The sequence below is a fragment of the Echinops telfairi genome, unplaced genomic scaffold, assembly GCF_000313985.2.
Source record: "Echinops telfairi isolate 266 unplaced genomic scaffold, ASM31398v2 ScPeMD7_7420;HRSCAF=8458, whole genome shotgun sequence".
Lineage (NCBI taxonomy): Eukaryota > Metazoa > Chordata > Mammalia > Afrosoricida > Tenrecidae > Echinops > Echinops telfairi.
Window position 1 is genome coordinate 5,653,445 of NW_022111320.1, and position 15,118 is coordinate 5,668,562.

At 48.8% G+C, this 15,118-nt stretch overlaps 1 protein-coding gene across 4 annotated transcripts in view; it reads left to right on the forward strand.

Annotated features, from left to right (window-relative positions):
• The window catches only part of SCHIP1 (schwannomin interacting protein 1), a 155,727-nt gene that overhangs the window by 106,367 nt on the left and 34,242 nt on the right, over window positions 1-15,118 (forward strand). For all 4 annotated transcript variants that reach the window (XM_004704112.2, XM_045297444.1, XM_045297446.1 and 1 more), the window contains exon 2: window positions 11,496-11,614. In XM_004704112.2, coding sequence (XP_004704169.2) covers window positions 11,496-11,614 — 119 coding nt within the window. The remainder of the gene's footprint in view (window positions 1-11,495; window positions 11,615-15,118) is intronic.

Here is a 15,118-nt window from a genome sequence, read left to right on the forward strand (position 1 = left end):
GTCCGCATGAGTCAGACTCAGCTGGATGGCGGCGGATTGGGTTTTCCTGGGTTAGCCAATGAAGACGTGTTCCCCTTCTGCGCCAAGGACTTTCCAGATGGTATTTCATTCCATCCTTAAAACAGCCTGTCAGGAGAATATCCCCTTTTCAGAAGGAAAAGCGGACTCGATGAGTTCAGTCGCTTGCACGGGTGAGTGTCAGAGCCAAGATGTTAAGTGGGTCTTCTTGACCCCAGCCCCTGCCCCTCTCTGCCCCTCTCCTGCATCCCCAAATCCCTCCTCTGCCACAACCTGGGTGGCTGGGGACCCCAGTTTCCTGGGCCGGAGGAAGGGCTGGCTGTTTCATAAGGGAGCGGCAGGTGTTGGGACTGTCGTGTCAGCGACAGTGATGCTGAATGGCCGCGATGCTTTTATAGGCTTCTCCAGTGGCACCTGTTATAAATAGAGTTGTCTGAGAGCAGCCTTGTGTTAGGGCTGGACTCACACAGCCCTGTGTTAAAAAGCAGTGTCTGACGGTGGGAACGTGGGAACCAGGGTGAGCCCAGGATGCTCCCTGCAGCTCGGGTCTTGGCTGAACTGTCACCTTCATGGTTGCCTTACCTTCAACCAGGAAGTGGCTACTGAGCCTCAAGCCTATGTGTCTATTACATCCGTTTCCTTCCTGTCGTTCCCACCCTCATCCCCCAAGTCCTTTACAGGATATTGGACTGTTAGGGACTTTGTCCCAGAGCACATGGGTCGGCTGCTTCGGTGCACGTAGCGTGATGCAAGAGGGCCCTGCAGGTGGCACAGCAGTCAAGCTCTGGGCTGCCAACCAAACCGTTGGTGCTTCCCACTCAGTCGCTGGGCGTGCGTTCCCAAACATTCCAGCCTAGGAACCCCTCTGTCAGATAGAGCCTCCGAAACCTACCTGCCATCGAGTCGATGCCAACGCATCGAGAGCCCATAGGACAGGATAGAACTGCCCCGGTGGATTTCCAGAGCTATAACTCTTTTCTGGGGCAGAAAGCCTCATCTTTCTCTCGCCGAGCACCTGGTGGTTTCAAACTGCTGACCCTATGCAATTAGCTGCCCAGTGATTAACCGCCAGTCATGGTGGGCCCAACTTCAGCAACAACAGCACAAGGAACACAGTCAGCACTGGGGAAAGCCATCCTCCTGACCCAACTCTTGTCAGCAACCCTCTCCGTCCTCCACACATGGGCTGTCCACCAGTTCTAAATGCCAGAAGATGCTGGACCCCAGAGCCCTGCCCCTATGGTGCCCACTTTGGAGCTTAGGTAGCCACGGCCAACTCTCCCATCCCGAGTTAGTTGAACCCAGAGACCTCGGCGTTGACCACAGACAGGACATCTCCTCCAGAGAAACCTGTTAGGGAGATCGGTGCAAGGAGGCAAAGATGGGCATTTCAGTAGCATCTCAGCAAGCATGTCTGCCGGCTCAGCGTGACCTCTCTGCAAGGTCGGGTGTAAGTGTCTGAGATGGAAAAGTTCCAAGATACAAACTGAAAAGAAGGTGTCCAACTTACTATCCGGCCCACGATAAAATGAAACAGTGCCTTGCTATTTAACTTATGTTTCCATGAATAATTAGAAGGCTCCTCCCAGAGGATCCAATTGGAGGAGAGAGGTGGAAATAACCTACAACAGCATGTGAGCACTCAGGCACTCGGCACCCCGAATCACCCCGTGTCTTTTCACAGGCCTGATACTGACTTCCACATTTTGATACTGGGACAAGCCCCTGGTTTCTCGCAGCGAGGAGCCAGTGGTGCTGGAAAATATTTTACAATGTGCCGTCAGTTTTTTCTTTTCCCTGTTTTGAAGAAATGAATAAAATCTGCTCAATGAGCAAGCAAATTCCATGTTTCCAGTTCTTAATGATTAACAGCCTCTGACACCCCCAGTGCTCTGATGCTGCCTCTAAATGTTGGGGGGCAGGGCGAGCTGAATCAAGAAGCGAGAGTGACTCCCATTTTCCTAAAGGAAGCGTCCTCCCCAGGGAGCTGCCGCAGGTGCGCGCTGCTGGTGGGGATGAGGCAGCTCTCAGTAGGCAAGAGATGGCCCTGAAGCGCAGGGGTCATTAATTGCTTCAAAACAGGCTTCCTGGCAAGGCAGCTACACATGGCATCCACCTGGCTCCACAGCCTGTTTGGACACTCCATGTGGAGCAGATTTCTGCTCAGTTAGCAAAGAACCAATTCTGTGTTTCATCTAGCTACTTAATCTGTCAGTTGTTTTAAAGGCCTGGTTCTCAGAAGGCTGGGCCTCCAACTGGCAGCGCCACAGCATCTGGAAACCTACTGGAAATGCATCACCTGGACCCCGTCCCACACTCCCCAAACCAGAGACGTCGTGCTTTCACAAGCCCTCCAGCAAGAAGGGGGCCCTGATGGCACGAGGGGCTAGGTGTTGGGCTGTTAACTGCAAGGTCTGTGGTTCAAACCCACCAGCTGCTCCCCAGGAGAAAGATGAGGCTGTGTTCTTCTGTAAAGATTGACAGTCTTGGGAACTTCAGGGAGCAGGTGACGGCGAGTTTAGTGTTCTGATTTGGCTTGAAGACGCCTGTGATGAAAGAGAGCCTCCTTCTGCTTGCCTATGGCTGTTTGCGAAGCTATTCACCAGACAGATCAGCATCTAAGCAACTCCTCCCATCATCGATGGGGGACCAGTCTGCGGCCTCTGGGATGCTGCAGCCAGCTGTCTTTAGGCCGGGCTCCTGCTTGGTGCATTGCTTTGCTCTGCCTTACCAGCGGCACGTGCTTCCTTCACTGCTTGAACAAGCATTTCCTGAAGCCCGGGCTGTCACACAAATATCACTGATGGAGGAATCCCGTTCTAAGCCCTGGAAGTTCCTCCAGCTTAGGGAAGACACTCTGTGACATGAGTCTGGTCTCTTGCTACTCCTGGGCCCATAAGCAATGCAGAGTGTCGTCAAGCCTGGCCTCTGAATCAGAATCCACCTCTTCGCAAGGTCCCCCAGGGAGTCATGTGTGCTCCAAAGTTAGAGAAGCCCTGAAGTAGATAGCAATTTAACCACGCCGCTGAGAAAGAGGAAGCCAGGAGTGGTAGCTGAGCGGGTCAGTAGTGAATTGAACACTGAGATGGAGCTAGTTATCATTACCCTACAAATACAAAACAGCCCCAAGTCAAGCCTGTTGTCTGTGAGCTGATTCCGACTGGAACAACCCGGAAGGGGGCTGGGGGCTGTAATCATTGAAGCAGTTCTCCAGGCCTTGTGTGGTGGAGCCTCTGAGTGAGTTTGAACCGTTAACCTTCAGGCTAGCTGCTGAAGGCAAGTCCCTCTTGCCAACCAGCGCTCCTCGGAACAACCGCAGCCAGTAAGTAATACACAAGTATTGGACTTCAGTCCCCAAGGTGGACAAGTAAAAGTTAGAAATACACGGAGACTGCCCGGTGAGTAGGAGTTAACCCACCCACCCGGAAAGAGGTGGAAGGTGGGAAGTGTTGGGGGACACTCTCTTTCCCCCAGGCCCCTTTCTCACAGTGGAACCCTGCCTGGCCCCGGATTATTCCTGCGCCAGAGCTTGCATCCGCTTTTATTCCCAAAGCTCCACAGCCCGTGCCCAGTGCCCATTACGGGGGTCCCCTGGCTTCCCAGGCTCAGCTACATGAAAGACTCATCCCTTGGAGTGTGTGAGCAGCTGCTTCCCGGGCAGAGGTGCGCTTTCCCGCTGAGTGGGTCTCATCCCCAGTGGCTGGGGCACAGTTAACGCACTCGGTTGCTTGACCAGAAGGTAGGGGGTCCTGTTCATTCAGAGGCACCTCGGAAGAAAGGCCTGGTGGTCTCCATCTCAACAAATTGTCCGTGAAAACCTATGGAGCCCAGTTGGACTCTTGGGTCATCCCTAGGGTGACTGTGCGTCTGCACTGAGGAGTGGCACACAGCTTTAGGGTTAGGGTGCCCCTTCCTGAAGTGTCTTACTGGTAGTCTCAAAGATACCTACACACACCAAAAACCAAACCAGAAATAATGACGAGCTGCTCCAAAAAGTTCACGGACAATCCCATTAGCTTTTTGTTTTTTTAACCATTTTATTGGGGGCTCTTAGAACTCTTTTAACAATCCGTACATCAATTGTATCAAACACATTTGTACATATGTTGCCATTATCATTTTCTTTCTGTTTGAGCCCTTGGTATCTACTCCTCTTTTTCCCCTCCTTCCCCCACCCTCTCACCCTCATGAACCCCTGATAAATTATAAATGATTATTATTTTAAGATCTGACACCGTCTGCTGTCTCCCTTCGCCCACATTTCTGTTGATTGCCCCCCTCGGGGTGGGGGGCAGTACTATGTCGATCATTGTGGGGTCGTCAGTTCCCCGTTTCTCTCCCTTCTTCCATTACCTTCTCCTTTCGTTTTCCACGATCTTTTTGAAGCTCGCTCGTATGCTTCACCAATTAGATTGTGGAAATAAAGAAAACAGCATCTGGTTTATAAATGTGTCTGTGGCGGGAAGCGGCTAGGAGATAAAGACGGGGTGGTTCCTGCTTCTCAGACATGGGGGTGCTGCTGCTTAGCCAGCTCATCCTGGGGAGGCTGCAGGTGTGAATTGAGCCAGAGGTGGCGGCATACTCCACTCCCACCAGAAGGGCAGGTGGCAGGGCCTTGGCAGGTAAGGGCGGAATCCCCAAGGATGTATGGAAGGGGTTGAGGGGCTGGTTAGACTTCGAAATAGATGATATCTGTTAAAACAGCTTTTGCCTTTTGCTTCTATTCAGTTTGGGGTGTGGCGGGAGAACCGTGGCATGTGGAAAATGCTGTGTGCTAGCCTGGGGCTCCTAAAGCGCTCAGTGGTCTGTGATCTAAGGTCATGGCTCACACTAGGAGCCCTATCTGCCCAGGCACAGGGGGTGGCTGTGGGGAATTCAGAGATGGCAGCACAGTGACAGCCGCAGGCTGCATCCTGGGGAGTTGCTAAGCCCGTTTTGTTTTTATTCTCATCTTGATCTGAATCGCTTTTCTGCCTCATAGTGATGTGCCTGTATTCCTCAGCCGCCCTTTTGCGTTTTACTAGCAATATCAATGTTAGATGTTTCATTTTGTTTTATGGGTGTGTTTCCCAAGGCTGTTTTAGGAATGGACGGGGTTCCATTGACCATCAGCAGAGCCAAGCTGCAGCTTTGACCTGCATGCTGAGCTGTTCCTTCCTGGGGAGCGTCTTTGGCCCTGGGGGTTTGGGGACATAATTGTCCTGCATGCATATATTTCTTAGAGAACTAAGGACCCACACCCACTTATTATACACATGAGCAACAAAAGGAAACGATTCCAAAAGTTGAACTTTAAGAGGAAAACCTTGATATGATTGGACGATTGAACTGTTTGATTCTATGATATGTAAATTATGTACCAATAAAACTGTTGGGGGAAAAAGAAGACTATAAAACAGCAAGAGAGAGAGAGAGAGACCTATATTGTATTAGTTCATGGGATCTTCGTTACTTTGTGAGACTTGTCTGTGTTTCTGAAGGAAAGCTGAACAGGGGTGCCCAAACCGAAAAGCCCCACGGCCATCAAATGGATGCCAGTTCACAAGGACCCTCTCAGGCAGAGGAGAACTGCTCCTTTGGGTTTCCGAGACTGTAAATCTATACGGGAGTAGGCAGCCTCATCTTTCTTCTGCCGTGTGACTGGCAGATTTGAACCACTGACCTTGTGGTTAGTAGACATGTTTCATCCACTGTACCGCCAGGGCTTTTTCAAACAGTAGTGCCAGGGGGAGATCTTGTATTGCAAACACTTAGGTGTTCGATTCACTCTGGGCATGTTCAGTGATTGCTCCTTTTCCGGGAAGGCATCCCGTCTGTTCCAGGAGAGACTTGACTGTGTCACTCGTTTAAGCCTCACATTCTGTTCCCGGCATGGTACCCAGGGTCCTTCGCCTGAACACCCAGCACCTCAACGTGGCAGAGTAGCAGGGTAGGGCAGAAAGATCTGGGACCCGAAAGCTTGGCTTAAGTCCTGACTCTTCTACTTATCAGCTCGATAACCTTTCTCCCCCTCAGTGTCCTCATCTTCAAAGCCGGGAATGTTAGAGGATTAACCATAAATGGTGGCTGTTTATCGAGACTTACGCTGGGCCAGGTACAGCTGATAAACAATTTACATCCATTCCCCCTTTGAATCTGCCAACCTCAAGGGAGCTCTGGCCTGGGGAGGGCTTTCCAGGCACCGAGCCCTCAGTGCTGGGACTGAGCAAGCAGACTATTGACTCCTTAACACTTGAGTTTAAAGTGTTAAACCATTGGTGTTCTTTATCCAGAATGTTCACATCTCTCAGACACTCTAGAAGGAAAGAAAAACTAGCAAGTAAGAAGCCAGGAGTAAGTAAATCAGGGAAGAGAAAACAAAGTAGAAGAAAAAAAGAAATTATTATTTAAGCCTCATTAGAAATCTAAGAAATTAAAAATTTTAAAATACCACTGGTGTCTATCCAATTGAAAACCATTTCTTAAGTGAGCATGGTGTTAGCTGGGCTCTGCTGGAGGCTGGCCCCATTCACATTGCTGGGGGGGCGGGCTGGGGGTGTAAGCTGGAACAGCTTTGCTGGACAGTAATATGGCAGCATGTGTCAGAAGCCTCCACTCATGTCCGCACTGAGCTGATCTGGTAATTCCACGTCCAGGAACGTATCCTGAGGAAGTCATCAGACATGTGGACAAGGATTTGTGTTAACATGCTGACTTCCATGTTCTTTTTTATTTGGGCACAACCCCAAACAGCTAACAATAGAATGGAATGATAAGTAGCTACCAAATGGTGTTCTTTTAAAGAATGTGCCTACTCTTTACCATCAACACTTTTCATGGCCTGATGTTTTGCATGTATGACAATCGTCAAAAGCACATGAACGAGCTATGTCTGGCATTGCTGGGCTCACCCCGGTGCCAGGTGACAGAACGCTGGCTGTGGTGGTTACAATTATGTGTCAACGTGACTGGGCCATGATTCTCGGAGGGTTGGCAGTTATGTAATGATGTAATTTGGCAGTTATATAATGATGTAATTTGGCAGCTAGGTAATGATGTAATCCTTCGTTTTTTCAGTGATGAGCTGAGCTTTGCCTCAATCTGGTCTCTGGAACCCGGCCTTGTGGATCAGTGATTAGTTGGTTGTATTACAGGTTATGAGGGAAATTCTCAAAGTAAGCCGTTGGAGTCCAACTTTATGAAGAGGGTTAAAAAAATGCACTCATAAGATAAAAACACTGGAAGGAAATATACCAATACATTAACGGCGGGGTCTCTTCAAGTATTGGGATTATAAGTTAAGTTCATGGTTTTCTTCATACTTTTATATATTTTTTAAAATGTGAGAGGAGAGTAAGGGGGGGGAGGGTGTGTTACAAATAACCCTCTTATCTCTTAATAAAGTAATTCGTGAAGCATGTAAAGAATATTAATTATTGGAGATATAAAAAAACACCTCAGTGGCATTGAGACAATTCTGATTTATAGTGATCCAATAGGACAGAGTAGAACTGGCCATGAGACTGTAACTCTTTATGGGAAGAGAAAGCCTCCTCTTTCTCCCTAGGAGAGGCTGGTAGTTTTGAACTGCTGACCCTGGAGTTAGCAGCCCTATGCATACCCACTGCACTACCAGGGCTGCCATTACTGAAGATAGACACATTTTAAGGCTTCCCCGAAATACGTACAGGTCTAGCGCTCGAAATTAGGAACAACAGACAGAATCAAACGTGTCCTCATCATTCACACCTGGGATAGATGTTTTCTTGAAATACAGCAGCTGCCGGGCCCCGTGTAATGTTAGGCACCAGCCACCAACACGCATCTTGTTACCCACTCATTTTATATTTGGCTTTTCACTTCCACACAGCAGCATCTGACTCTGGAGAACATGCAGGGGGGAACTCGTTTGGTCTGTTTGGTGGATTGGGGTTCACTGACTACACTGAATCCTCCTAACAGGTTTGAGGGCTTTGAAAGGAGGTTACTCGACATAAAGAGGTGCAGCTATCCTCGCTCGGTTTTGGCTGGACCACCTCAAGTGCCAGCCCTGCATATGGGGGAGGGTGGTTTGCTTTAATTAAGCTTCCCGGCGGTGCAGTTGCAAGCAGCTGGTCACATGAAAGTCATTCTGGCTTCCCTTTCCAGCCTTACGGTTCCAGGACTTTCTTAGGGCCGGTAGTCCAGTGAACACCAGGAAGTCGCCTAACATCTAAATCGTGTGTGGAAGTATAATTTCCCTTTGTGTTCGACACACACACACAAGCTCATATCGTGCCACCGTCCCACTGACATCCGCACATATAGGGGGATGTAACTCACTACTCACTGCTTTTGAATCGATGTCAGCTCATAGCATCCCTAGAGAAGAGGGGAGAACCGCTCCTGTGGGGTTCTGAGACTGTAAATCCTTACGGGAGTGGAAAGCCTCCTCTTTCTCCTGACAGGTGGTTTCACACTGCTGACCTTGAAGTTAGCCACCCGACACAGAAGCACTACGCCACCGGGGCTCCCTAATTAGGGGGATATTCTACTTTGTCCTACAGGGTCCCTCTGAGTCAGAATCTCCTTAATGACAGTGAGTTTGTGAGTTTAATATAGTTGGGGCGGGGAATATAGCTAGATATCAAACTCACAAACTCATTGCCTTCAGTTGATTGTGAATCAGAGTGACCCTGTAGGACAAAGTGGAATGCACATGTGGATTTCCAGGGCTGTCAATCTTTAGGGAAACATAAACCCTCATCTCTCTGCCACAGAGCGGCCTGATGGTTACAAACTGCTGACCTTGTTACCAGCCCAGTGCAGAAAGCACCAACCATCGGGGCTCCTTACAGCTGTTATTTACAGACAGCTATATGCAGAGGCCACATGTGAAATCAAGCTACCAATGTCAGTGCAGATAGATGAGAGCAGATACTTGGAGTGGCCAGAGATTAAAAAGGGTTAGAGTTAAGGAGAACTGAGATGAGCTTTCCTTGGGTGAAACCCAACCCACTACCCTTGAGTCGATTCCCATGACTCACAAGAGCTCTCCAGCACAGAGCAGAACTGCCCCCCTAGGGTTTCCAAGGCGGGGGTTGGGGAGGTGTCTTTATGGAGGCAGACCGCCTCGTCTTTGTTGTTCTTGTCAGCACTGCCAGATATTCCATTCTGCATTGCCCACCTCCATGACCACCAGCCGCCTTATGGCTGCCCATTGCTTGAAATGCAGCAAGTGTGACTGTGAATTCTAATTACGCTTAGTGTTCCTGTAAGGAGACACAGGTGACACACGACTACCAGATTGCATAGATAGAACAGCTTGAACAAGACTGCACTGCCCTTCCAAGGAGCCTGACAATGCAGGGCTTCAGCCTTTGGCTGTTAATCTCAAGGTGGGCGGTTTGAACCCGCCAGCCAGTCTCGGGCAGGAAGCTGTAGTCTGCTTCCACGAAGGAGACAGTAGCCTTAGAAGTCTCGGGGGAGGTGATGAGCCAGTCAGGGTGCGGTGTAACAACGATGAGAAATACAACTTTCCTCTAGTTCCTAAATGTTTCCTCCCCGCTCCCACTACCATGACTCGAATTCGACCTTGCAAGTCTGGCTAGACCAGAGGATGTACACTGGTACAGATAGGAACTGAAAATACAGAGAATCCAGGGCAGATGAGCCCGACAGGACCGGTGGTGTGAGTGGCGAAACAGGGAGGATAAAGGGAGAATGTGTAGGAAATAGGAAAGAGGGAACCGATTACAAAGAACTATATGTGACCTCCTCCCTGGGGGACGGACAACAGAAAAGTGGGTGAAGGGAGACGTCGGACAGGGCAAGATATGACAAAAATAACAATTTATAAACTATCAAGGGCTCATGAGGAAAGGGGGAGCGGGTAGGAAGGGGAAAATTGAGGACCTAATGTCGGGGGTTTAAGTGGAGAGAAAATGTTTTGAGAATGATGTACAAATGTGCTTTACACAATTGATGTGTGTGTGGATTGCAATAACAGTTGTATGAGCCCCTAATAAAATTTTAAAAAAAATAAAATTAAAATTAAAAAAAAAAAAAGAAAGAAAGCCTGTGGGGCAGTTCTACTTTGTTCTGTAGAGACGCTCTGGGTGGGAATGGACTCAACAATTACGGGCGCCATAGGCCCTTCCCTCGGGGCAGAACTGAAGTCCTCCCTTCATGTTGCGCATATTGTCTTTCTAACACGGATCCTCAGCCAGGGCCTCAGAGCTTCCAAACGTGTAATGGTGGAAGGGTGCCTGTGGCTGTAGCCCCTCCTAATGGCACAGCCAACACAGTGTCTCGGGCCTCCAGTAGCCACGCCCAATTGTGTGACCTGGGTTGGAGCAGGTGATTTGCTCAGTTCCATCTGTAACTCCCCGCTGGGAGCGTTAAGACCCTCGTTTCCCAGCCAAAAGACAGAGCCAAAATCCCATTTCAACCCTGGATTTCTAACATGCTGAACCTGGTTTCTTGTTGCCGTTTTATTTTTAACTAAGGAAATCATTTCTAATCTTTTCTCCTGTGGTTTAAGGGTTTAAAAGTTCAGCATGGTGAGTTTTTATGGGGCTTTTATGGGCAGCAAAGTGTTGTAAACATACCCAAATTATCATAGTAGTGTAGTTTACCAAATCCTTTTCCTATGCAAACCAACCTGACTTCCCTTCAGAATACGAAACAGATGGGCCCAATTAGAAGTCTCGCTATTCCAGACACTGTGTTCAGGGTTTGCTTCGCTTTCGAAGCCCTGTGCGGTTGGGGTAACTTGCGAGGAAGCAGTGGTCTGCAAGAAGGCTGAGGGGCCTGGTGGACACAGAGACCGTGTGTCTCTTATCCTTGGCCCCACTCCCATCAGCGTGTATTTGGAAACTCCTGGAGACTTGGGGCATCTTGGTTGGATGAGTTACTGCTCTTAGAATAGAAAAGGTGGCCTAAAGGGGTGATCTGGGGAAAGGCCACACTTCAGTGACAAGCCATCGATCCAGGAGAAGGTGTTCGACCTCTCAGCTTCGGTCTGCCACATCTAGCAGCTGGGAAGCAGAAGGCGCACAGCAGTCTCTGGGTGGTGCAGTCATATATCTGTCTGATCACTGAAAGGTTGGAGATTGGAGCCAACCCAGAAGCCCTTTCTTTCATCTAGGAAGAAAGGGTGGACGATCGACCTCCCCAAAAATCATTCATAAAAAGCCGCTACGGAGCAGAGTCCTACTCTGATCTACCCAGTTCTGCTGATACCCTGACGTCATCTTCCTCCTGTGGAGTGGCTGGAGGGTTCGAACCAGCCACCTATAGGTTGGTAGCCTAGAGCGTAATCACTTCGCCACCAGGGGCCCTTGAAACCAGTAGAGACTGGTTCACTTTCAGTGCTCAGTAGTCCAAATGCTCTTGCGCTGTGGCTTTGGTGTTTATATTGCCTCTCATGTTACAGTTCAAGGAGACGTCTCACCCTGCGTGGGGTCGTGATGGGCCTGCCCCCTTACCGGCGTTCTCTTCTCTTCCTGAAATTGTAGGCACAGAAAAATGAGCGAGAATCCATCAGACAGAAGTTGGCCCTTGGAAGCTTCTTTGACGATGGCCCAGGAATTTACACGAGCTGCAGCAAGAGTGGGAAGCCAAGCCTTTCGTCTCGGTGAGTGAATGTTTTTTGAGCGGATCTTCTGATGTGGACCTAATGGGCTTTGCCATTTGACTACATAACTAATCAATGATACCCCTTAAATCTTTGGGTGGCCACCCCCTTTTTAAATTTTTTTTGAGTAATGCTGCCATTTTCTGTGGGTTCTAGATAGCTCCCTCCTTAACAATTTTTTTTGGAAGGGGTGGGGTGGTAAGGGGCCGGTGTCATTTGCCCAGCCACCTGAGGTCAGATTGCTCTATTTCATTTTTTTCTAGATACAGTAATGATTTTGCCATGTGCTCTGGGAATTAAGCCGTATTCTTAGCAAGCTGGCTGGCTGGTGCTTAGAGAAGCGTGGCAGGCCACCAGCTCTCCCATTAAGCGGTCCCCAAGCCTCCAGCATCACCCTCCTGACACATTTGATTGCAATACATACTGGTCACTGAGAACTCCAGTTCCCGCTTGGATCTTTCGATGTTTATCACAGTTCTTAACCTGTCTTCCAGGTGGTTTTTCTCTGTCTCCATTTATTTCAGGGTATCGTTCATCCGGTACATAGCTTCTGATTCCAATACTTTGAGAGGATCATTTACTGAGAAAGTAGGGCAGTGGACCAGAGCTTTTCAAGCTTGCTAGTGCATCCGAGTCACCCGAGGATTGTGTTGTGACGCAGGTGGAGATCCTGTGGTCCAGGCTGAGGCTTTGAGAGTCTCCATTCTAAAACACTCCCAGCCTATACTCTCGCTACTGTTCCCTAGGCCGGACCTTGGGTGGCAAGATGACCTGCAGAATTGTTAGAAACAGAAGCATTCCCAGTAATCAAAGCATGGGAGGCATTGTTTGAATAAAGATGATGGCAGCCGAAGTCACGGCAGCCGTCTCGTGATTCCTCTCCAGATGTCTGCTAGCTCTCTGCCTGCCTGCATGCCTTTGAGTCCAGTACAAACACGTTCTGTTTAAATGCGAGGTTTTTGTTTTTCATCACCTTAAACCAGGTGTGAGAGACAAGCGATAGCATTCATGCGTCTGTCCAGGCCACAGATACCCATCTTGTCCCTCCTTTGTCCTGACCCAGGCATTTTCATATCTGTTTAAAACTATTCTGTCTGGCTTTCAGGATGCTATGTAGTTCAGTCTGATCCTTAGAGAATCAAACCAGTCGCCATGGCTACCCCGCTGCTCCTGACCCCGTGTGCGTCCGCCTAGAACTGTGCTCCGCCCGCTTTTTGGTCCTGGAATAGCTGACGTAGATGCCAGGCCTTTCTTCCAAGGAGCTTTTGGGTAGACTTGAACCACTTAGCCAAGAAGCTATGAACTGTTTGCACTACCCAGGAATGTCCTGCATTTTAGAGATCTGTCTGTAAATCAGCCAAGCTCAGGGAGCAGACACATGCTCACACATACGCAGATGTACAAGACTCTGCAGTTTGATTCATCCATCAAGACAGAAGTTCAATTGGGCCAGGCTTCTACTATTCCTTCTCTGCTTCCGCATGCTGGTCCAGAGCTAGAACAGCACCCTTTTTCCACTTCCATTTTTCACCTCTCCGGTGTCAGAAAGGGGCCGCAGGATTAGACCTGTTGTGGTTGTTTTTAGATTGTAACTCATAGCAGCCCTGTTTACAGCAGAAACAAACACCACACTGTCCTCACCATTATTATGTGGAGCCCCTTGTTGGAGTGACCGTGTCAGCCCACCTCGTCCAAGGTCTTCCTCTTTTCCCGCTGACCTTCTCCTTTGCCCAGCAGCTTGTCCTTTTCCAGGGCCCGATTTATCCTGACAGCGTGGCCAAGTGTCACCGTCATCGAGGCATAGGAGCGTTCTGACTGTCATTCCACCACAGAGATGTGTTTGTTCTTTGGGGAGTCTCAATATTCCTCTCTCACCAATGACATCTTTCAAAGATATCCATTGGTCTTTGGTCTTCCTTGTTCCTTGTCCAGCTTCAAGTGCGTCTGAGGAGACGAGAATACTGTGCTGGGTATCCGGCACACCAGAGTCATCCAAGGACCACATTTGCTCTTTTAAACTTTCAAAGATCTTGAGCTGTGATGGTTACGTGTTGGGCTGCAAGCCGCATGCCAGCAGTGTGAAAGCACCGGCCGCCCCTCAGGAGGAAGGCGGGGCTTTCTGAGCCATCAGCAGTTAGTCTTGGAAGCCCACGGGGCCTCTCTGGGAGTCAGCACTGACAGTGAGCGCGCAGCAGGTCCGCCAGTGCAGCATCATCTGATTTCCTGACTGCTGCTTCCAGTAGAGTGATGGTGGGTCCAATCAAGATACACATCCTTGACAACTTCAATCCTTTCTGCATTTATCAAGAGAATTAGTCCTTGTCTGCTTCTAATGTTGACACCAATTGACTTTCATGTTCTAACCCCATCGTTAGAACAAAAGGGGATTCGCCCCTACAGTCTTGTAGATCTCTCCTGCTGTTCTCCAGCACTCCCTAACGCACCCAAAAGCATCTCCTAGAAGTGCTGCCTATGCCTGACGAGCTCATAGCCGTCTGGGACAAGTGAAAGTTTTAGATTCGTAATCAAAATGTGACATACAACGGACTTCCATTTTCATTCTGTTTTTCCACAAACTTTTTGAAACCCTCTCTAGTGTCTAAAGTTTTGAAAGTCAAATTGAATTAATAATACCTAACGGAAAAAGCCAACCCCACTGCTGTGTTAGCTCTGACTCAAACAACCCGGTTGAACAGGGCTTCCGAGGTGGTACTTCTTTGTGGGCGCAGACGGACACAGCTTTTAGGGGAGCAACTGGTGGGTTTGAATCAACGCCCTTTCACTTAGCAGCTGGACGCCTTCACGGCTACCATCGCACCAGGGCTGCTGACCGGCTGATCATAAAAGCCCACAAGTACAGCAGTGTCCCCTGTCCTTGCCCCGCTCTCCAGCAGCAAGAACTTTTTCACTCCTTGACTCATTCTTCCGGTATTTATCGACATGTCTCTAAATAAAATGCTGGTTTTCATTTTAAAAAAGAAAGACAACTATCTATCGATGACCCGTTCTGATGGAAAGTTAGCTCTCTCCTAAGATTTTTTTTCAGATGCATAACTCTCCCATTCTTCCTAAATAGTTATTTCACCATTTGTGGTCAAATGATTGGCTATTCAGTGAATAAAACCGTATGTTACTCACGGCTGAGCCGTGTGGAAACTTTGAGGACGTGAACATTTTTCTCTCTATCTTTGACATTTCCCGCTCCGGCTCCCTGGTTTCGATCGCGGTATGAGCCTGCTGTGTCCTGGGATCCCAGTTTTCCTTCAGCAGTTCTTCGAATGGTGGCCGTGGAGTTGTTCCCAGATTTTTGCTCCTGTGAACAATGTGCTGTAAACACTCATGTTCATGTCTCCTGCTGTGTACGTGAAAGTGTTTCAGTTCATGTAGACTTTGGAGTGGAATTACTAGGGAAATACATGAATGTTTACACTTAACAGACAATTCAAAAGTATTTTCCAAAATGGTTGCATTAAGTTAAATACTCACCAGCCATTTATAATCGAT